Source organism: Penicillium alfredii, assembly GCF_028826965.1.
Source record: "Penicillium alfredii strain IBT 34128 chromosome Unknown utg000010l_segment0_segment0, whole genome shotgun sequence".
Taxonomy (NCBI): Eukaryota; Fungi; Ascomycota; class Eurotiomycetes; order Eurotiales; family Aspergillaceae; genus Penicillium; species Penicillium alfredii.
This window is the reverse complement of record NW_026622707.1, coordinates 207,031-228,057: the sequence shown is the minus strand read 5'-3', so window position 1 is coordinate 228,057 and position 21,027 is coordinate 207,031. Positions and strand designations below refer to the sequence as shown.

Sequence of the window (21,027 nt, the reverse complement as noted above, 5' to 3'; positions counted from 1 at the left end):
CAAATCCACGCTAGGCCAAATGAGGAATAGCCCGTCCCCCCTGAGTTCGCGACTTGTCGGGAACAAACACGCCGTTAAGGGGTTCACCTCTCTATCTCCCTCACCCCGTACCCTCGAAACCATGGCTACCACCACTTCCGCTCAACACCCGACTGTGTTCCCTCACAGTCATGTCGGTTTCGACAGCATCACCTCCCAGATTGAGCGGAAGCTGTTGAAGCGCGGTTTCCAGTTCAATGTGATGTGTGTTGGTATGTAATCCCCTCCCATCTGCACTTTTTTTTTCACTGACCATTGCTTCCAGGACAAACCGGTCTGGGCAAGTCGACTCTCGTCAACACCATCTTCGCATCCCACCTGATCGACTCCAAGGGTCGTCTGACCCCCAACGAGCCTGTTCGCTCCACGACCGAGATCCAAACCGTGTCGCATAGTATGTGTTGCTCTGAGCAGGATGGGACAATCGCTGACCGGGTGACTAGTCATTGAGGAGAATGGGGTGCGTCTCCGTCTGAACATCGTCGATACGCCTGGTTACGGGGACCAGGTCAACAATGACCGATGGTATGCGCTAGCTCTTGCCTCTTCGAATATTCTCGAGCTCGAGCTAATTATAGACTAGCTGGGACCCGATCGTCAAGTACATCAAGGATCAGCACTCGGCATACCTTCGCAAGGAGCTTACGGCGCAGCGTGAGCGCTACATCCAAGATACCCGTATCCACTGCTGCTTGTTCTTTATCCAGCCGTCGGGCCATGCGTGAGCTTTCCTCTTCACCCCCACTGCCATCTTGACAGGTCCTGACCGTTGGTTCTCTTTATACAGCCTGAAGCCAATCGATATCGTGGTTCTGAAGAAGTTGTCCGATGTGGTCAACGTGGTTCCCGTCATCGCCAAGTCCGACTCCCTCACCCTCGAAGAGCGCCAGGCATTCAAGGAACGGATCAAGGAGGAATTCGCTTTCCACAACCTGAAGATGTACCCTTACGATAATGACGAGCTCGATGACGAGGAGCGTGCCATCAATGTCCAGATCAAGGTATTTGATTGCTTGTTCTAGCTCCCTAGCTGGTCTCTGGCACTAACATGGAGCGCAGGACATCATTCCCTTCTCCGTGGTCGGTAGTGAGAAGACCATCGTGGTCAATGGCAAGCAGGTCCGCGGTCGTCAGAACCGTTGGGGTGTGATTAACGTCGAGGATGAGAACCACTGCGAATTCGTCTACCTGCGCAACTTCTTGACCCGCACCCACCTCCAGGACCTGGTCGAAACCACGAGCCAGATCCACTACGAGACCTTCCGTGCCAAGCAGCTTCTGGCCTTGAAGGAGAGTAGCGCCGCTGGTGGTCACTCGGGTGGGAGCCGGCCCATCAGCCCGTCGGCGGAGCGGGAACTCAGCCGCAACTCGCAGCGCGCAGCCATGAACGGCTACTGATTTCCCTGTTCTGTCTCCTCTCTTTCTCCCCTCCCCACGGGCGGTGGTGGTCCATGGTGTGAAGTGGGCACTTTGGCTGTAGTGCAGTCGATGGGCAAGACTGTCCCTTTTTTCTCCGAAAATCTCCTGTTCCCTTTTGTGACCCCAGCAGGCCCTTGCAGATATCCCTTTTTCTTTACTTTTTTCCCTAGTGTTTCCGTGTTATTTTCACCAAGTCTGTATCCTCCTATCCTTTTCTTCGGAGAATGATTGAGCTTTCCTTATTGACTGGGATCTGCGTTGCCGGGAAATAAAAAGGAGCCACTGGCATCCGCGCTCATGCCACGTGTTATTTTCCATGTACTTAGTTTCCTTAATTATCCCTCATGAGAAGCATTTGATTGTTGGATTGCTCGTGTCTATTTGATTTTGGTGTATACAACTATACAAATCCCCCGAGGTTTCGGGGAGGCTGTTAGCTCCGCGAAGGCCCCGGATGGCTGTCCCGTCTCATGGTGTTCAGATGATCGGTTTCGGATTCCTGCTCGAGGAAATTCGACCATAGCTCCGCCAGCGTCTCCTTGCCGGAGGCCCCGTTGTCCATGAATTCCGTGGCGAGATTTGGAGTGCTGGGTGTGCGCAGAGGAGTACCAGGCACGCGAAGCTTCCCGGTCCCAGTCGAGGTCCCGGGCCGGGCAAGACCTGCCTGTTCACGTTGTTCTGTGTCTATGAGTTAGAGAAATAAAAGCAGCGGCGCCAATTGCGCGGGAACTCACCATCTGTCCAACCCAGCAGTGCTGCGATGAGCTGGAGAACCTGAAATTTCTTCGGGTCGGATCGATCCAGGGCAACGAAGTGGAGCAGATGGTTGGTGACAATATGACTAGATGAAGAGTCAACGAAAGCTGAGGCAGGCTCCAGCAACGGAGAACTCACCGGTCGACATTGTCCTCGGGCTTCCCCTTCTTGAGGAAACGTAAAGCTTTAGTGAGATGGTCATTCAACGTGACGGCTTCATGCCGCAGTTTGCCGATGAGCAGATTTTTCTCCTTCACCTCTTTCTCAAATGGCCGGACTCTCTCCAGCTCCTCTTGAGAGGTTTGGAGGCTTTTGTCAGCATCGGTGGCTTGCCTCTGCGCCTCCCGCAGGGAACGTCTCAGCTCCTCCAGCTGAGCATCGGAGCTCTCCACCAGCTCCCGAAGTTCTTGCTTCCGTGCTGATTGAATCTCCTGTAGGGCTCGTTGCAAGCCATCCACAGTGGAGTGTTGGCTGTCGCGTTCGCCGGCGGCTCTTTCGTAGACCTCTCTCAAGTTGCTGAGCTGGTCCTCTAGATCAACGACTTTCTCACCCAGATTCTCCCTAATGGATCGCTCTTCCATCGCAAGAACTTCCCAATTATGCATTGCCTCCTTGGCTTGTTCAAACTCGGATTGAAGGTACGACTCCTGCTCAAGGAGCTCTTCTTTCTCCTGGATCCAATTCTGCTGGGACAAGCTTGTTCGATCCCGGAGAGAGGAAAGCTCCTTTGATTTCTGGGCCGATTCCCCCGAGAGGACTGCCAGCTGGGAGGACTTGGTGTCGAGCTGCGCCTTCAAGTTGCTATTCTCGTCCTCGAGATCTTCGATTTGCGATCGAGCCTGGGCCAATTCCTCCTGTAAACCCTATATTAGCCTGGTTTCTCCTACGCCTGCAAGGATTCGACTTACGGCGTCTTCTTTGAGTCGCTCCCCGAGCTGCGATTTTATCGTGTTGATTCGTTCCAAGAGGTTTTGGTACTGTGTCTCCGCATGTTCCTTCTTGCTCTCTGCGTCATCCAGCCTCTGCTGCAGGGCTTCCATGTCTGCTCGGTGTTTGGACTGTATCCCCTCCAGTGACTTCCGCATGTCGGTCACTTCGGCCCGTAAGGAATCTCGATCTCGGACAAGCGCGTCAAACCGGTCTTTCGGCTCAGGGTCGGCTGCTGCGGGGTCTTGCTGGTCATTGGGACTTTGCGTGTCGCCAGTCACAGCAAGCTCGTGGTTCTCATTCGGCTTATCCATGCTGTCTGTTGTATCCGGTTTGGCGCCAGCGTCTTGCGGGTTTTCTATTGTATCGTCGCTCGGTGCATGGGGGTTCTCCTGGGAGGTCTCAGCAACAGTCGCAAGGACAAACACGGTCATCCATGACACACATTGATAGGATGATCATGGTTTGTCGAAGTCTCTTCGTGGTGCTCGTTCTCTGCTTTTTCCTCGTTGGCCTTCGCCTTGGCGGCCTTCTTCTTGTTCTTCTTGGATTTTGCGCCTGATGTGGGCGGGGTCAGTGGGCTTCGACCGGGCATTGGGCATCGTGCGTACCTTGAGCGGACGAGGGAATGTCTGTCGCCATGCTGGTGGGTTGGTCGGGGTTGGTGGGAGAAGAGCGGCAGTCGAGGCAAGGTAAGATGTCAACACCCACACTAGTGCGGCTGGGACCCTTTCCGCCTGAGATGGCGATGATTAATCGCGCTCGCATTTCTTTTTTTTCTTTTTTTTAAATATATATATACATTTATTTATTTATATCTCTCTATACTTCTATAGATAAATTAACAGATCGGTGAATAAATTATTTCTTTTTGCGAGACGCATAGAGTAGACCTGCAAAGGTGGTCTATTTTCAGAATGTAAACATCGAATGGCGAGAGCTCTGGATTACTAGGACTTCTGCCATTTCAAATGCCATTCATCACAAATACACCAATTGGTGACCAAAGTAGAGGGAGCTCTGGACATTTCCATCCGTCCAATCTAGTGGTTTCCGGGGGGCGCAAGAACAAGATATCTTGATCACATAAAGTCGTCGAGGAAATCCGGATCACGATCCTGGTTGTTGCTGGCCTCCATGTTTTCCTGGCTGAACATGTCGTCATAAGCGTGGTTCTTTTGCCATTTCAACTGTTCACGGTCTCTCTTCTCTTGCTTCTCGCGGGCGCGCTGCTCTTCTCGGACCTTTCGTTCATCGTGTCGCTTCTTCTTCAAAAACTCTTCCTTCTCGGCCCGTAGATCGGGGAATTTTTCAACGCGAGTCTTATTGAGCCGGTTGACAATCGGATTCTCTCTTTGTGGCACAAAGACTTTGCGGACCAGCTTGTGATTATGGAATGTGACTTGGCCGGTGGCCATCGACCCATCTTTAAGGAGGTTCGACCATGGTGTGTAGATGACAGTGATGTTATCCTTCTTGTTTCCTACGCCACAGATGAGTTCGCGCTCGGGTTTTGACGGGGAGGTTGGGCCGATAGCTGACCCTCAATGGAATTCGCTTTCGTGAGCTGTGCACAATCGTCTAGAAGTGGCTGGGGGATCTGATCCCATGTCTCGCCCTCCCGGAGACGGAGGTATGCATGTGCACTCGACAAGTTATCGACGTGGAACTGTGGGATCGATTAATGACGACCAACAAACGAGAGGTAGGGAGACCGACCCTGCAATTGGAAAAGATCAGTCACAATACCCGGCAATCGAAAGGAGACAAAGCGCACCAGACATCGTGGTCCAATCCAAATTTAATGAGGTCCTCATCTGGCACCGTTAGAAAGCATTGTTTCCCTGGGCGACGGAGGCGTACTTTCAAACTTGTCCTTGCCGACGTAAATAAAGGCCGATGGGCTGACCACATTCGAAGTGAAGTAGTAGACCATGGTGGCGGGTGGGGTTTTCTGGAAGCAGTCACAGCGAGAGAGCTGGAGACATTTCTTCGCCGAGGTGGGACCCGTGGACGATCTATGGCTTAGTCATCGGTATAGTGCTGGGCAGATCTATGATGCATTCCATCCAGGTCAAATGTGAGGAATTAACTTATTTAATAGGAAACATAAACTCTTCGTAGGTAGCTCATGGGTCTCAAAGGACCTACTGAGGGAAGTAGCCGAGGTAGAAGTATTGGTAGTCCCCGCTGCTTGAAGGATAATCCTCGGTCTCTGATGGCTATATGGCGTAATCTAGAGTATAACAGGGAATGAATGTTCCCCTAGACATGAAGAGTCATGTATCAAGGACTACTGTGGTCCATGTATAGTGACACTGAGCAGTTAGATCCCGTGAGGCCATTCGACAACGAAGTAGAAGAGTCTCTACAGGCGGTTAGTGTAACCAGACTCTCGACAAAATATCTTCTTCGAAATTCGAGGTTTCCTCCACTCCATACAACGCAGATATCTTGGTGATATCTAGAAATCATCCAAAGCAGACGCGGCAAGATGGGTGTGTTTTCGCCCACGGGCTATTTAGAGTTGCGGTGGGGATCTCCAGGCACACCTTCATTCCACCACGGAATCGCACGATCTGTCCCGCCTTGCACCGAGTGACTTTGGCACCTAGACTGACATTTCCAAGATGACAGCAATTTCTCCCTCGGCCTATTCATGTCGCTCTCTCGATGCCTAAGCCCGTCATTTTGACCCTTCGTCGTCTGGGGAGATTGAGTTGACGGAGTTCGTATCACCAACACATGGAATCCAATGACCTTGCAAAGGCAAGGGAAACAATTCAATCCAAGGACAAAATCGGTGACTCCGAAGAGCAGCTCGGGTGACCGCATCTACACCAAGTAACAATCGATTCCCGAGTCGAGAGCCAGACACAGGTGACGCCGTTCGGAACTTGATTGGAGTCACCCAGATACCTTGAAACGCTGGAGCGAGAGATTCTGGTCATCCACTTGGGATGTTTGTGAACGAACGTTTAATCAAGTGCGGTGATTCTGCGGAACGAAAAGATGGTCTGGCACCACAGTTGGCATCCTACAACGCCGAGAAAAGGAGAAGAACCGACACCGACTCCTTAAATTGTGTCTCGTCATTTTTCCCACATTGCTGGACCGTGGCCGAGACCATATCTGCCGGTGTTGCATCAAGAATGCCAGAAAGATAGAGAGAGGGAGAGAGAGCCTCATCGACGAGTCAGACGTTCTCCACTCAACTGATGCACCGGACTCGCCTTGCGAGGCACGCTACTCCGCCGGGCCGGAATCCTCCAGTCTCGTTCCCAAGCGACACTGCCCGACCCTTGAACCCTCTTGGGGTCGCTCAACGAATCATGAGGCCAAGTGGACGGATTCGCTTGGATCCCAGCTAGCTCGATCCTAGTCGGAATATGTCATTAATTGTCCGACAAAACCGTTACGCCAAGGGAACGCATGCCCACCACGGGCAAGCCCGTCCATAGCACAAACTACACCCCCACCCTCGGCCTTACAATTCAATTCGGGGTTGTCTCTCCCAATCATGGCCCGCTTGGGACACGCTGTGGCCTCTGGGTGGGGGAAAGGGACCCTCGATGTCCTTCGTTCCCACCCATCTCTCAGGCGATTCCTTTCGTCCACGCAAAAGTCCGGTCCGGCATAAAGCCCGATCTGTCCCTGAACCTTGTGCAACCGCGCACGGGTGAGCCAGATCAACGGCACTTGGTCTCTTCCGGATGTCATCCTTAGGGTTTCGGACCACTGGCCCGTTTCTCACCCCCTCTCCCCCTACTCCACTCCGGCACCATTTAATTATTTGAAAAGAGTCGGATTTTCCGTCTGGCCTCGCGCAGGATTTCGCCCTTCCCGCGCCTGTAATCTCATCTGAAACCTCTCTCCACTCTGTCGTGCCTCCTCTTCCGCCCTCGCCGTCCGCGGCAATCTCTTCACGGCCACGGATACTTGTTGAACCTCGCGCGCCGCTCATGTCTCATTCTGCGTCAACAAGTCCGGCCGGAGTACGGCAAGCCTTGGAACGGGCCCGGAACTGCGAGGATGGTTCAGTTGATTCCCATACCACCGCCGTTCTCGAAACCGCCATCACCGAGCTGTGGACTCGAATTCAAGCCCAACCAGACAGCTACGTTCTCAGTCGCGACGAGTTTGCCCTCTTCAACTACTTCCTTGGGCGCTTTCGCGGCTCACCCATTGCCCAACGCGCTGTTGCAAGGTACTGGAACAACTGCCAGGGCTCTCCGGCCAATACCGATGGCGACAAGATATAGTCATCGCGGATATCATGATGTACAGACTGGATAAATGAGTGGGTTGTTCGTCCTCGATCTCGATCAACACGCCTCAACCTCTGCACATTCTCCTCGGGGTCAGCCCGCCCACATTTTCAATTCCTTCGCTGTCTATCCTGCAACTTGGAACCAGCGGTGTGGCTCCTTTCGGATAATTCGCCCACGTTGCAGTCCACACCTCAGCCACCCGTCCCCGCGAGTCTTCCTGGAAAGGAAGTAGGAAACATCAAGAGATGAGATAGACCTGGATACAACGGGCCAAGACGGTTTCTCGGGTGATGGCCAGTGCAACATGGGGTGGGATGTCGCCTTGTGTGGATAGGGCAGACGCATTCCATGTCTCCACCAGAGCGAATGCTTGCATTATTGGAGGGGCATCATACCATCTGCACAGCACGTTCGGAGGATCAGGCGGAGGCGTTGGAGGGCGCAGCTGAACTGGGGGCCACCGAATCGCCCCCTTTCTATCTGATTGCCTGCCTCATTTTCTCGCAATGTAATAGGGCCGGTTTGAAATACATGTATAAGTATATTAATAGATCAAAATGTATATTAATATATCCATGGATGTACTTGTGCTCAGGTATATACATGCACAATGTGCAACAAGTGACCCTTCACTATGTAAATTCTCCGAAGGGTCGCATGATTCAGGTGGGCCGGAGGGTACACGGGGAATACTTCCACCTGCGAGTCATCCCGCCTTATTACGCCGGTACAGCCGGGGTACCTCAGTGGCCCGTTATCCGCCATTGCCGAGAGAGTGGATCCTGCTCTACGAACAGAGAGAAGGTGAGAAAGAGAGAGACCATTCTGTAACAGCTAGTCAAGCTAATGAATACGTATCATCAGCGTGGTACACCAACCCAACCGTCCCCTCGAGCCTTTCCATGTAATGTACGCTGTCCCACCTGCTATGGCCAACACAATCCTAACGACAGCCCTGATGAATACCGACTACATCTTGGAGATGCTTAGTAGAGCGAGTTGTCGGCACACGAAAAACTGCCACCTCCAACGCCCTCCCGCAGATTTTGCACGATGGACCGAATCGAGGAATACAACCCAATGGTGCACTGTGGGATAGCATCAGCTCCATCCAACACCCACACCATATCACACAGAACTTACAATGATAAACCCCATGAAAACAAACAGGGTATTGATGCCGAATAAAACGGTTTGCCTCCAGGTCAAGAACCAACAGTGCCGGTTCAAATAGAGCCAAAAGAGCCCCGGCAGGCTGAATGAGAACCAGCTAGCGAACAGAGAACTCTACGAAATTCATCAGATGTTGTCAAGAACCAGATAGAAGGGAAGAGAGATAAGCACGTACTGCAAGACCGAGAACATCATTGAAGATGGGAACGCCTTCGGCGATGATCCATGACAAGATCCAAAGACCAGCACAGATGATGACCCACACAGCCCGTGCCATGAATGACCGGGCATGCATCGAGTTGGTGCCTCGGAAAATGCGAACATAGATGAATTTCACAGCCACGTGGGCATTGACAACGCCTCCGATGACGATCTGGATCTAGTTGTTAACGGAATGCTATCACCGCCAGTGCAACAAGACATACTGTTGGGATTGCGATTCCGTAGGAGATCCTGCGGAATAGTCGTCCTGCAGAGTTGAGGGCGGGCGAGGTGATGGCTGGTCCAACAAAAGCATAAATCACAATGGCAGTCACCGTGTACAAAATCATTTCACTCATTTGCAGAAGCGCCAGAGCTTTCGGGAAGTCCTTGATCTCCCTGAGCTCCGAGAACAAAGTAAAAAAAGCCACATGGCCCGCATAGGCGAAGACGACATTGGCGATAGCCAGGAATGCATCATGAACGGTGGGAGTAGGGGAGAAGGTCGGTAGATGTATGGGGGCTTTGTCGAGAGAAACACCGATCATGCTGGCCAGGACGGCGCCGATGATGCTGATGAAACTCACAGAGGAGAGATGAGACAACTTCTCGAGTCGTCGGGGGAGAGTTAACAGGAACGAGACAAGCATCCCAGTGACGGAGAAGACGATCGTGCAGGTCGAATGCTCAGTGAGGACATTCATCATGATGGAAAAGGTGAGAACGTGACTTCCCATCACAAAGACGAAGAAAAGAAGCTGTGCAGCTCCTAGAGTTCGCCGTCCGAGTCTTCCCAGGAGGAGATCTCCAGCGTCTGCCATGCTGTGGATCTGCATATAGCGGCATTTCAACTGTCCGATGGTATACCCGGTATACGTTGAGATAATCCCGATGCCCAGGATGGTCAGAATACCTCTGGGGATGGCATGTTAGTTGGAATGACAGGAACGTAAGGAAAAGGACATGAGCGATGCATACGGGATGAGGCCGAGGGTCGATAGTGCTTTTGGTAGCGCGAGAATCCCCAGCGAAATGGTCTCGGCGATCATGACTGACCGGAGAGAGTCAGCTCTTGCTGTCACTCACATGAGGGCCGCAGTTGACTTACTCATACCGGCTTGCCTACTGAATGGCTCAGTTTCGACAAACCCAGTATCCAAGGAGAGAAACTCACCACCACGCCATAGTCTTGTATTTGACCCCAGCCTGGGTTTCGTCTCCAAACGGGTCTTGCTTCTCCAGTGATTCGACCATCCGCGAAACAGTGGACTTCGCATCGGGCGACGCCTTCATCTCTCCCGCCAGGACAGACGCGGTGGACGAAAGTCCCGAGTCAGACTTGATCTTGCGTCGCTCCATGGTCAATGAGGGTGTGTTAGGGAAGAAACATCGGGGGAGGGGAGAGAAGAGGTAGATCACAGCGCAATCCCCATGGTTGCGCTTTCCTTACGCTGACCAGGCAAGAACAGACTGGGGGGAAATAACAACAATTCTATTTATACAAGGACGGTATTCTATATACCACACATCTATTTCTTGGCGGGAGGAGCCGGGGTGGTAACACGGGCATCACTCTCGAGGATGTCCGCAGGGGGGTCTAAAATTGTTCATCGTCAGCAGCAATTCCAAGGGGGAGAGCAATCATGGCACATACCAGTTCGGGAGAAAGCCTTACGCTCCTCAGCATCGACTTCCTTTACCCGACCACCTTTGACTTCCTGGCGGGACAGGTCGAGAAGGCTCTTGGGGAGACCCATGCCGGAGAGGTAAGACAGCCCGTCCTTCCACTCCAAGTCCTTTCGCGCAGTGCTCCATTTCAACTCCTCACCCATCAGCTCAATTACGCCAGGGAGAGCCTCAAGTGCCGCTTCAGCGTTCAGGAACGCAAGTCGAGTTCGGCGAGCAATGACATCGACAGCAGTCTGGGCGTACTCGTGGCGGATGGCGTAACGGACTTCACCATCGATGAAGGGGTACAGGGCCGAGAGGCGGCAGCCTCGCACGGGGAAACGAGCGTTGGTGGGAGAGGACAAAGCGGCCACCTGCCATGCACGGTCACCGTACGACTGAGTTAGGTGCTGTGCCACGTCGGTCTCCAGTCCAAAGTGCTGGATAAGGTTGATGAAGAGAGTCTTGGAGTAGCCGTGGGCACCGATCAGGCGCACCTGGTGGGTTTGACAGCTGCCGTCAAGAGAGGCCCCATCGGCCACCAAGCCGCTACCACCAACGCCGCTAATGTCGGGAACGGAGGACACATCGCGGGGCTGCAGCTTGAACACATCGATGGCCTCGTCCACCGCCTCCTCAGCCATTTGGCGGTACGTGGTCCATTTTCCACCGGCACAGGTCAGCAGCCCCGAGGGAGACACGCTGATCAGGTGGTTGCGAACCAGAGCCTCCGAGCTCTTCACCTTGGGGTCGCGCACCAAGGGTCGGATGCCCGACCAAGCAGCCAGGACGTCACTTCGGTCCACGGTGATATCCGGGGCCAGGTAACCGCGAATCTCTGACAGAATCCAGTTGATATCGTTCTCCGAAGGCTCCGGGTGGGGGGTAATCTCAGTAGGTTGGTCCGTGGTTCCGGCGATGGTGTTGCCCTGCCAGGGAAGGAAGAAGACCACGCGGCCATCCGAGGTCGATGGATCAATCAGTCCCATGTTGGACGGGCTGTAATAACCAGGCAGGATGACGTGAACGCCGGAGCTGGGCGCCACAATCTCCTTGATGTCGGGCTCATCCATCTTGCGAATCGAATCTGTGAACGGACCCGTGGCATTGACAATACCCTTGGCGCGGATGGTGATCTCCTCGGCGGCCTCGCCGTTCTTGCCCGGAATTACGTCCTTCATGCGCGCACCACACAGCTTTCCTGACGCATCCTTGTCCAAACCAGTGACTTCCATGTGGTTGACCACGGTACTCCCGTACAGCGCAGCCGTCATGGCCAGAGAAACGTTCATGCGGGAGTCGTTGTGGGCACCATCTGTCGCACATTAGCCCATCAATTGCAGGCCAAAAACCCGGGGGAATCCACTTACCATAGTACACCATGGCTCCGATGACATTGTCCCGCTTCAGCATGGGGAAGGCATCAATGGCCTTACTCTTGGTCAAGAAGTAGGAGCTTTCGATACCCTCGGAACCAGCCAGGAAGTCGTAAGCCTTGGTACCAGCCCAGAAGTAGGGAGCCTGCCACCATTTCTGCACGGGGACCATAATGGGCAGCCATTGTGAGAGATGGGGGGCAGTGTTCAAAAAATACTTGCGCTCGCGGAGAGCCTCTTTCACCAGCTTATATCTGATGGAATTGTCAGTCTGCCGTCGAAGGGGATTACCATCACAAGGTCAAACTAACTGGTTGTAGTCCAACTCCCACACAGCTTTTTCCAGGTAGCGGACACCACCGTGGACCAGTTTTGTACTTTTGCTGCTGGTCCCGGAGCTGAAATCATCGCGTTCGACCACGGCCACCTTCAAGCCACGAGTGGCGGCATCCAGGGCAATTCCTGAGCCAGTCGCACCAGCCCCAATCACCAACAGATCATAGGGCTCCTCCTCCTTGCTGCGCTTTAAATCCTGGATCTGCTCAAGACGAGATTTGATGGTGGGAAAGCTCGGGGGTACGAGCTTGCCCTCATGGTAACCGGGGGGAGGGACGGCAGGCGCTTCCAAGCCGGGGATGTTGCGCGGACGGTAAGAGATGTACAGGACTCCCGCACCTGCGGCCGCGGCCGCCGAGGTGTAGAGAAGCGGTCGCAAAAGCTTTCGTGAATGACGAGCGGCCATTATACGAGTGCGTGGAATTTATCCTGGATGATTCTTTTCCAGAACACGGTTAGAAATATTTTTCCCCTGTCCAATTCGTTCACAATAATTCCCGCGACCAGAAGGAAAATGGCGGCTCCAAGGAACGAAGGGAGCTTTGTATAGGTGAGAGGATGGGGAGAGTTGGTAGGGAGGAAGGGGAAGATGGGACAGAAGACACGAAAGATGGGGGGTCCCAGCTCACATAGGCCAGCACGTAGTAATAATATAATAAATCATAAATCATTAAATCATTAAATAATTAAATAATTAAATAATTAAATCCATACAAAGAGAAACAGTACAAGAATCAGGGTTTCTTTGGAATAACAGCTTGGCAGTCGAATCAAGCAAGGGTACCAGATACCTGGTCGCTACACCTTCCACCGCAGGATTGACGAGTCCCAGAAGTACCACCGGGGTCACGAGTACCGAAAGGGGGATGCGTCATGGAGCACATTTGCTCCAGTGGATCAGCATGACGGGCTCTCTAATATTCTCCCACCAATCCGGATTAACGCCCCGATCCATGTGACGCGCAGAGATTTCCCTGGAAGACAATCTCTGCCTGGCCAGCTGACGAGAAAAGCTCCAGTTTTCAGGGGCGAACGCCTTGTTTAGGGCTCCACTAGAGAGACATAAAATCGGTCCAAAAAAAAAAAAAACCCGGATAGAGTCTCCACTCGGGATTCCGACCTCCCTTGCATTGGGGCCGAGAAAATCTTCGCAGATCATGCTATGCAGAATTGTAAAGTGGAGATTTATCTTCAAGTGGGATCTTAGTTGAACCAACTGTTCTGGAAGGTCGAGTTTTGGAGATCAGGCACATGGGGCTGCATGGAAGATTCTAAGCTGATATATACTATATCCATGGATCCATGTATAATATTGAATGTGGATAAAATGGATGTCTAGCCCTGGTTCTATTTATATTTTATTTATAGTGATAACAGCGAAAATGGTGTTATTCGAGTTTTCTTATCTGGGAAAAAGCAATAATTCCGGAATTTATAAAAAGGGATCACTTGGTTCTGCGGTACTTGAAATGTCTGAAACTTGATTGTTCGCCATCTTTGCTTCTTTTTTTTTTTTTCTTTATCTTGCTCTGTTGGTTTCGCCCTTGTACTTTTTCACTGGAATCTCGACATAGCCTTCGGGAGGTAATGAGCTTTTTCATGAGCTTTATTATCTTTCTTCTTTTCTTTTAATTTCATTAAATATATATTGAAATGACAAAATAAAAAATGATATACAACACTAATTGATCCCTCAGAGCGCTCGATTTCCGATGGCGGGAACAATTCCGCTGCTCGGAATTGGCCCGGGACTCTCTCATCGGTCTCACAGCAAAGCCGGGGAAAAGTGTGGGGTAAAAGGCCTCAATGATACCGGGGACTCGGAAATGTTCCATTCACTGAGAGATCCGCAGAGGCAATGTATATCTATTACAGTCGCTGGCCAGGATGGGGTGAAACAAGCACAGCATAGCCGGAAAGCACCATGACCATCGCACTCGCACTATCTACGCTACAAGGCAAAATCTTGGGATCTCCCTGGCATCTCTTAGCCGTAGTGGCCCTCGTCCCATGCCTCTATGTCCTTCTCAATGAATTCACCCGCGCGTCCACCCGTGTCCCAGGCATGAAAGGCCCTCGTGGGTTGCCGCTCATTGGGAACCTCGCGCAGATCCGAACCAATGCTGCAGAACAGTACCGGTTATGGTCCAAGACGTATGGCCCCGTCTATCAAATCCAGTTGGGCAATGTTCCGGTCGTTGTCGTGAATTCTGCCGCGGCGGCCAAGGTGCTTTTTGGTCAAAATGCACAAGCGTTGAGCTCCCGGCCCGAGTTCTATACATTTCACAAGGTGGACCAAACCTCCCTTCCCCTACCCCGAGGGATTTATCTCTGATCGTGGTATTATAGATTGTGTCTAATACTGCCGGTACGACCATTGGTACGTCTCCGTACAGTGACTCGTTGAAGAGACGTAGAAAAGGCGCTGCGTCGGCTCTCAACCGTCCATCGGTGGAAACGTATGTCTCTCACTTGGATGTTGAGTCCAAAGCCTTTGTTGAGGAGCTGTATAAGTACGGGAATGGGGGAAAACTCCGGTGGACCCGATGCCCATGATCCAGCGCCTCAGTCTCAGTCTGGCCTTGACGCTAAACTGGGGCGTGCGAGTCGTGTCGCAAGAGGAGACATTGTTCGATGAAATCACCCACGTCGAGGAGGAGATTAGCAAGTTTCGAAGTACCACGGGCAACCTGCAGGACTATATTCCCCTACTGCGACTCAACCCATTCAACACAAACTCGAAAAAGGCTGCGGAAATGCGAATGCGCCGGGATAGGTACCTGGGCTCCCTCAACCGTGATCTGGATGACCGCCTGAAACGAGGGGTTCATAAGCCATGCATTCAGGCCAATGTGATTCTCGATCAGGATGCCAAGCTAAACACCGAGGAGCTCACGTCGATCAGTTTGACCATGCTCTCCGGTGGACTTGACACGGTCACGACGTTGGTCGCTTGGAGTGTTGGGCTGCTCTCCGAACGCCCTGATGTCCAAGACAAAGCGGCCACGGCCATCCAGGAATTATATAGTGAGAAGGAACCAATGTGTTCGGCTGATGATGACCAGAGGTGTGCATATGTTGCAGCCTTGGTCAAAGAGTGCCTCCGGTCGGTTCTCGCGGCTCCGAGAGACTGGGATTTGGGTGTCGAAACTGACTCGAGCGCTAGGTTCTTCACGGTTCTCCGGCTGGCACTCCCCCGTACGTCGATTAGGGACATTAATTACAAGGGCACGGTGATTCCCAAAGACACTGTCTTTTTCTTGAACGCTTGGGCGTGTAATATGGGTAAGTGATCGGCCTCGAAGGCCCTGCACAGGCTAACGGTGCCCTGCATAGATCCCGATGTGTGGTCTGACCCCGACGTGTTTCGCCCCGAGCGGTGGCTTGAGCAACCCGACGCCCCCCTATTCACCTATGGGGTGGGGTATCGGACGTGTGCAGGCTCGCTGCTCGCCAACCGGGAGTTGTACTTGGTCTTTATGCGGACGCTGAACAGTTTTCGCATCGAGCCCCACGACACCATGGACTGGCATCCCGTTCGGGGCAACTCAGATCCCACCAGTTTAGTGGCTATCCCGCAGAAGTACAAGGTCCGATTCGTGCCACGGGATGAAATGGCTTTGCAGAAGATTCTGGCCGTCTCCTGATGGGGTGATTTGCCAAATCTTGCGGGATTTTCCCGATTGGAACACGTATGAGAGAGGGGGGAAAGAAAGAAAGAAAAGAGAGTAGGTCGCCCATTGAGTTTGATAGGCAATTGCAGTGTCCTCTCTACTTGATACGTCTTGCCGAGTGGGCACGAAGCATCGGGCGCATGTGCTGATGTGTTTATGTTGAACTCGAGTCAATGGAGAAATCCAGATTGATTCCAAAGTAATCTACAATTAGCCGCACCACAGGCAGTCTGATCATCCCCAGTATTATCCAACATGAACCCAGCCCGAATGTACCAAGCCCAAACCAAAAAGACAGGAAGAATATCATGCTCGGAACTCCTCCCAATGATTGTTGATGATGGTGATAGGGTATGAGGTCGTTATATCGATCAAAAGAAACAAAGAAATAAAACACGGGGCAAATCTTAAACATCCACAAAAAACATCTGTTTTCCTGCACTGACGCCTAGTTCCATTCCGAGGTATGCAAAATCGATTTTCAGAGCAGTCGGGAGGCTGCTCAAGAGGTCATGCGCCGTTTCAGGTCGCGGACCGGATCGAAGGAACTGGCATAATCACGTAGCTCATCCTGGAGCCGGTCCGACAGCGAGGAGGAGTGGGATGCCTGGCTCTTCAGAGATGACAGCGAGGTTTGTGATGCCGAAGAAGACAGGATGAGGGATGAGGGAGGATTCGAAGTCGAGTCAATGGGATCCGACGATGGAGAGATCCTGGTTCGTGTAGAGGATTCTCGTGGAATAGGGGATTGGGCCATGGCATCCTCCGATGAGACCACATCCAGCTCAGCCAGGCGACAAGATTGGGAACAGTATGGACCTCCCGAGGTTTGGCGATCACAGACCAGACAGAAATCCAGGGACCAGTCAGTGGACATGGCGACGTGGACTTTCTAGAAGAGGCCTCTTGAGAAATTTGTGGAAATCCGAGAGAAGGGAAAGATATGAAAGAAAAAGAAAGAGAGAGGGAATGTTTAAGAAGAGACTGCGATCAAAGGTAACAAAGTATCAAGGTACAAAGCGCCCATGATCACCTCATACGTCTCCACTTGATTTTCATCCAGTGTCCCAACGATCATACCACAGTGGGGACCCTGGGAGAGAAGAGAAAATACACAAAATCAAAGAATTTAAAGGAAAATAAATAAAATACAAATACAAATAAAAGAGAGAGAGAGAGAGAAATATCGGAAGAGAAATCCATTAAAGAACTGGGATTGTAGGGCACGGATGATGCGCTAAGCCCCTGACACCCAGACGAAGTGCGGGGGTGTCTGAGGGTGAGGCAGTTTTGGATGTTGGATACCTCCAGGCTACATAGGTGGGTCATGACATGTCGACCAAGGTACCTCTCAACCCTAACAATGAGAAGGTACCCAAGAAGTAGTGGTAAGTACCATGAAGTATCCAGAAGTACTATACAATTGCAACCCCCCTGTGATGATTATGGCGTGGCTCGGGCGCTTACTTTGAAAAAAATGAAAAATCAAAATCAAAATCAAAAAGGCAAAAAGAGGCAAGCTGAGAGGCTGCATTCTGCTGGGCCCCTGCAACGCTCTCAAATTGGCAGGCATCGTCATTGCCCCACTTCTCTTGTCATTCGGCTTGGTATGTGTGTATGTGCGCGCGTGTTCATGGAGTGATTGGCAGATATCGCCCTCGACTCGTGACTTGCTCCTTCTCTTTCGCTATCAATCATGTACCGTTTTGCCTTTTGGGTAATCAGGCTTGCAAGGTACCTCTGGCTGTGTGCTACCAAGGGTCCATGCAGAGTCGAAGATCATCATATGAACTTCAAGTCATTCTGCCAAGTGATCTACAAGGTCAGGTTCATTCCCCCTCAAGGTCACTCCCCAGCAGTCCAGTGGAAGTTCTCCAACTTATCCATGAAGAGGGAAATGGGTCAAGGTGGAAGGAGATTGTGGGAGGTTAGTGTCTCCACATCGAGCGACCGGAGGGTGAGCCCACTGGGCAATGATAAGGATAAGAAGAGATACCAGTCTCCCTGGACTCACTCATTGGTCTTCTCACGTTGCTCAGCAGGTATCCGGACCAGAGTTGCAGGGAGACGAGACTCGTTCGAAGTATCCTCCCCGGATTTTGTTTCGGAACTGGCAAGATCGGGCAGACTGCCTGCTTTTTCTATACAAGAGCAGCACAATCAGCAAAGCCAACGCTCCCTAGTTGGGGGAGAGGGAACTCACTGGAGGCGAGACTGATGGCCCGGAGAACATTATCCCAATTGGACAAAACACATGCCACCGCTATCAGTATGGGATCAGCACGCTGCCCAGCCACCCAAAAGAAAAAGCTATGAATCACCTTCGGTGCCATCTTTCAGCGTGGAGACCTTGGTCTCCAGTGCTTGCATCTGCATAGCCAGTGTCCCACTTAAATCGCGTAGCTGTTGCAAGTTTTCGAGTTCGTCTTTTTTGGCGGCAATGCGTGCGGAGAGGGCCGAAGACTGTTGGGAGGTTGGCTGGGAAGCTCCTCGAAGAGATGCTCCAGGTCCCGGGAGCATGGATGTGGGACGCGATGAGTAGGCCATGGCGAATGTGTTGGAGGGGGAAGGTGCTCCTCGCTCCCCTCCCCTCCAGGGCCCACGGCTTTTTTGGATGAGGCTGAGTCAGCCAAACATCGGGAATGGGGCTAAACCCAAAACAGACAAACATCAACACGCCGCCGGGTGTTTATCCCCCGTCCTTTCTTCCTTCCCGCATCGATGCGCTTGGACCCGAATTGATTTCTGCTTTGCCCATTGCCCAATTTGTGCCAGTAGAACACACTTAATTGTGCCTTTCAGTGGGCACAGCCCTGGCTTCCTCAAGCATGGCTCGTTTGAATGATTTCATGGCTCCGACCGAGTCCATTGATGCCTGTGAGTCCACCACTACCATCTGGTCGCATTCGATGTTGACGCGTCTTATAGTAAAGCGCCGATTCGTGCGACAGAACCGGGAAATTGCGCGAGTGAACTCCATGCAATCGCTTCGAATCCGCAGCTTAGAATCCGAGGTGTCGCATCTGTTGTCCGAGAACGTCTCCCTCCGAGAACAAGTCATCACTCTCGGTCAGGAAATTGAACGACTCGAAGCTGCCAAAATGCTTCACAATGGGGTCTACGAGATCAAATCCAGACTGGATGCAAAACTGGCGGAATTAAGCAACTTGGCCACGGATCTGGGCATGCTGCCCCGCAAGGTTGGCAAGCTTTGCGACGCACAGTCCGCGCCCGCCGATTCGGATCAGTCAAAACCATCGGCACCAGAATTGAGACCGAGGACGACCGATGACCACGAAGGGGGGAAGATGGGAGGCTTCCGGCCATCTTGGAGGATAAATTCTATCCACGACGAACCTTGGAGTAAGACCCTGGGAACATGACGGCATTCTGTCCCGTTACTAAATAACACGGCCAGGCCGCAGGAACTTCAAGACCTCGTTCGCGACGACGACATTTCTGAACCCCCGCTTGAGAGCACGTTGACCCAGGACAGATCTGCGCTGAAAGTGGAGGACCCGACCCTAGAACTACCGGAAAACTCGTCAGCAAGCCCCACGGGATTTAATGAGGCCGAAGACCCTGAGCCTGTTCTTCCCCCAACACTGGAAACAAGGAAGAAGAAAAAGAAGTCAGACGCACCGCTCTTCCATGAGAGCGTGGAGCACCGGGAGCAACCCAATCCAGGCGGGGACACAGAACCAACTTCAAAACCCGGGTCGAAGCGCAAATTCAGCCCCGAAGATGATGGAGACTTCATGTCGAGTCTCGTGGGAGAAGACGATGAATTTCAATTCAACCGACCAAGCCATAGCCCCTCAAAACGGACGGAGCCCAGTCGTCAAGACCATTCCCCTAGCAAAAAACACGTTGATATTAAGAAAGGATCGGCAACCCAGACTTTGGCGAGAAGAAAAGTGTTGGAACCAAGTATGAATGGCCTCCCTCCCTTTATATCGTATGAATCTCTCCTGACAACCCGGACAGAGAGCGCAAATGCCAATCTAGGCTCACCCAAGAAATCTCGCTCATCGCTGGCCCGCAACCACAAGGCTTCGCGTCCAGTCAGCGAGAATGGCGATAACACAGCTTCCTCCGAGAAATGCAAGGATATCGAGAAGCACGACAACTCGGTGACCCAGAAGGCGCGCCGACCTGGACCTGGTCATGTTTCGCACAAGCAAAAGCGGGCCAGTCGCTCCGACAAGGACGAACCAATCCAAAGTCAACCCACCTTCCCACATGAGATATCTGCGGTCCAGACACAACAACCAATTCCAGAAGTGTCTGGTGTATCTGCCGCGTCTCGCCCCTCGCGGCGCCAACGGGGCGTGGTCAGTTATGCAGAGCCCAACTTGCGGGATAAAATGCGCCGCCCAACCAAGAACATGATCGATGCAGTTGCAGGGGACCGATCCCGCAGATCATCCAGTTTCCAACCAGGTCAGGAAGGTGATGCGGAGGAAGCACAGTGGGATGATCAGATGAGGATCGGCAATTCTCTGGGCCGCTCGAGTGGTAAACTCCCTGCCGATCTGGCTCTCGCAGACCACGGATCAGACATTTTCTGCAACGACAGCACTTCCGAACAGTACCTGAAAATGGTATCTCAGCGAAAACGCAAGGTCTCGTCGACGATCAAAGACAATGGCACGTATAATATGCCTACAGAAGATGCCAATGGTGGAACTGGGGCCACAGGTATTGACGTGGATGCCAGTCTGGCAAGTCTCTCTGCCAAGTCATCCAAGGAAACGTCGGGGTCCAGGAGGCAGACTCGTCGCCATTCTTCAAACCCTCGGGCTACCGGTCCAACCGTGTCATCTCAAGACGCGATGGATCAGGATGAAGCACAGGCCACTATATGGACCAATTCTTCTACCGGCATGTCAACCTCTTTCCTGCCAGTTGAATGCTCCCCCGAAGAGGAAGAACTCCAGGATTCAGCAATCGATGCCAGTCATATGCGACGGGGACATCGGGTTGCAGCAAGAAGAAAAAGCATGATGCTATGAAGCTGATTCCACCGTGTGTATCTACATTCATTATAGACCAGACTTTTCACAGTTATAATACAGATACCCTCTCTCTGCGTTCCTATCCAAGAAATTCGATATTAATCTTCGGTTTGCGGCGCGTGGACACAGCCCTACGCGGCGATAGATGGTTATTTCTCGACTCTATTAG

The 21,027-nt window shown here is 52.2% G+C and overlaps 10 protein-coding genes across 10 annotated transcripts; 4 read left to right on the top strand and 6 right to left on the bottom strand.

Moving 5' to 3' along the window:
• Nucleotides 1-19: 19 nt before the first annotated feature.
• On the top strand, nucleotides 20-1,437 carry aspD (septin aspD; the record flags this gene model as incomplete). The annotated part of the gene is made up of 6 exons (XM_056658139.1): nucleotides 20-251; nucleotides 305-433; nucleotides 483-564; nucleotides 623-760; nucleotides 827-1,040; nucleotides 1,099-1,437. The coding sequence occupies 6 exons, from the start codon at nucleotides 20-22 to the stop codon at nucleotides 1,435-1,437; spliced, it is 1,134 nt and encodes a 377-aa protein (XP_056508432.1).
• A 454-nt stretch (nucleotides 1,438-1,891) lies between these two features.
• On the bottom strand, nucleotides 1,892-3,736 carry NUU61_007613 (putative Golgi matrix protein; the record flags this gene model as incomplete). Its single annotated transcript, XM_056658138.1, has 5 exons — nucleotides 1,892-2,136; nucleotides 2,193-2,299; nucleotides 2,353-3,068; nucleotides 3,123-3,533; nucleotides 3,587-3,736. 5 exons carry the CDS (start codon nucleotides 3,734-3,736, stop codon nucleotides 1,892-1,894), a joined length of 1,629 nt encoding a protein of 542 aa, XP_056508431.1.
• A 487-nt stretch (nucleotides 3,737-4,223) lies between these two features.
• NUU61_007612 (uncharacterized protein) lies at nucleotides 4,224-5,077 on the bottom strand (the record flags this gene model as incomplete). The annotated part of the gene is made up of 4 exons (XM_056658137.1): nucleotides 4,224-4,624; nucleotides 4,684-4,810; nucleotides 4,891-4,958; nucleotides 5,005-5,077. The coding sequence occupies 4 exons, from the start codon at nucleotides 5,075-5,077 to the stop codon at nucleotides 4,224-4,226; spliced, it is 669 nt and encodes a 222-aa protein (XP_056508430.1).
• A 2,026-nt stretch (nucleotides 5,078-7,103) lies between these two features.
• NUU61_007611 (uncharacterized protein) lies at nucleotides 7,104-7,403 on the top strand (the record flags this gene model as incomplete). Its single annotated transcript, XM_056658136.1, has 1 exon — nucleotides 7,104-7,403. One exon carries the CDS (start codon nucleotides 7,104-7,106, stop codon nucleotides 7,401-7,403), a length of 300 nt encoding a protein of 99 aa, XP_056508429.1.
• A 1,568-nt stretch (nucleotides 7,404-8,971) lies between these two features.
• Nucleotides 8,972-10,145, bottom strand: NUU61_007610 (Amino acid transporter transmembrane; the record flags this gene model as incomplete). The annotated part of the gene is made up of 3 exons (XM_056658135.1): nucleotides 8,972-9,699; nucleotides 9,895-9,908; nucleotides 9,961-10,145. 3 exons carry the CDS (start codon nucleotides 10,143-10,145, stop codon nucleotides 8,972-8,974), a joined length of 927 nt encoding a protein of 308 aa, XP_056508428.1.
• Nucleotides 10,146-10,315: 170 nt separating this feature from the next.
• On the bottom strand, nucleotides 10,316-12,572 carry NUU61_007609 (glycerol-3-phosphate dehydrogenase GUT2; the record flags this gene model as incomplete). Its single annotated transcript, XM_056658134.1, has 4 exons — nucleotides 10,316-10,383; nucleotides 10,441-11,769; nucleotides 11,825-12,084; nucleotides 12,142-12,572. 4 exons carry the CDS (start codon nucleotides 12,570-12,572, stop codon nucleotides 10,316-10,318), a joined length of 2,088 nt encoding a protein of 695 aa, XP_056508427.1.
• A 1,518-nt stretch (nucleotides 12,573-14,090) lies between these two features.
• NUU61_007608 (uncharacterized protein) lies at nucleotides 14,091-15,813 on the top strand (the record flags this gene model as incomplete). Its single annotated transcript, XM_056658133.1, has 4 exons — nucleotides 14,091-14,456; nucleotides 14,516-14,679; nucleotides 14,736-15,451; nucleotides 15,503-15,813. 4 exons carry the CDS (start codon nucleotides 14,091-14,093, stop codon nucleotides 15,811-15,813), a joined length of 1,557 nt encoding a protein of 518 aa, XP_056508426.1.
• Nucleotides 15,814-16,342: 529 nt separating this feature from the next.
• Nucleotides 16,343-16,717, bottom strand: NUU61_007607 (uncharacterized protein; the record flags this gene model as incomplete). Its single annotated transcript, XM_056658132.1, has 1 exon — nucleotides 16,343-16,717. The coding sequence occupies one exon, from the start codon at nucleotides 16,715-16,717 to the stop codon at nucleotides 16,343-16,345; it is 375 nt and encodes a 124-aa protein (XP_056508425.1).
• Nucleotides 16,718-17,742: 1,025 nt separating this feature from the next.
• On the bottom strand, nucleotides 17,743-18,387 carry NUU61_007606 (DASH complex subunit DAD2; the record flags this gene model as incomplete). The annotated part of the gene is made up of 4 exons (XM_056658131.1): nucleotides 17,743-17,806; nucleotides 17,855-17,981; nucleotides 18,044-18,103; nucleotides 18,162-18,387. The coding sequence occupies 4 exons, from the start codon at nucleotides 18,385-18,387 to the stop codon at nucleotides 17,743-17,745; spliced, it is 477 nt and encodes a 158-aa protein (XP_056508424.1).
• Nucleotides 18,388-18,668: 281 nt separating this feature from the next.
• NUU61_007605 (shugoshin family protein) lies at nucleotides 18,669-20,855 on the top strand (the record flags this gene model as incomplete). Its single annotated transcript, XM_056658130.1, has 4 exons — nucleotides 18,669-18,717; nucleotides 18,769-19,087; nucleotides 19,141-19,203; nucleotides 19,259-20,855. The coding sequence occupies 4 exons, from the start codon at nucleotides 18,669-18,671 to the stop codon at nucleotides 20,853-20,855; spliced, it is 2,028 nt and encodes a 675-aa protein (XP_056508423.1).
• Nucleotides 20,856-21,027: the final 172 nt, after the last annotated feature.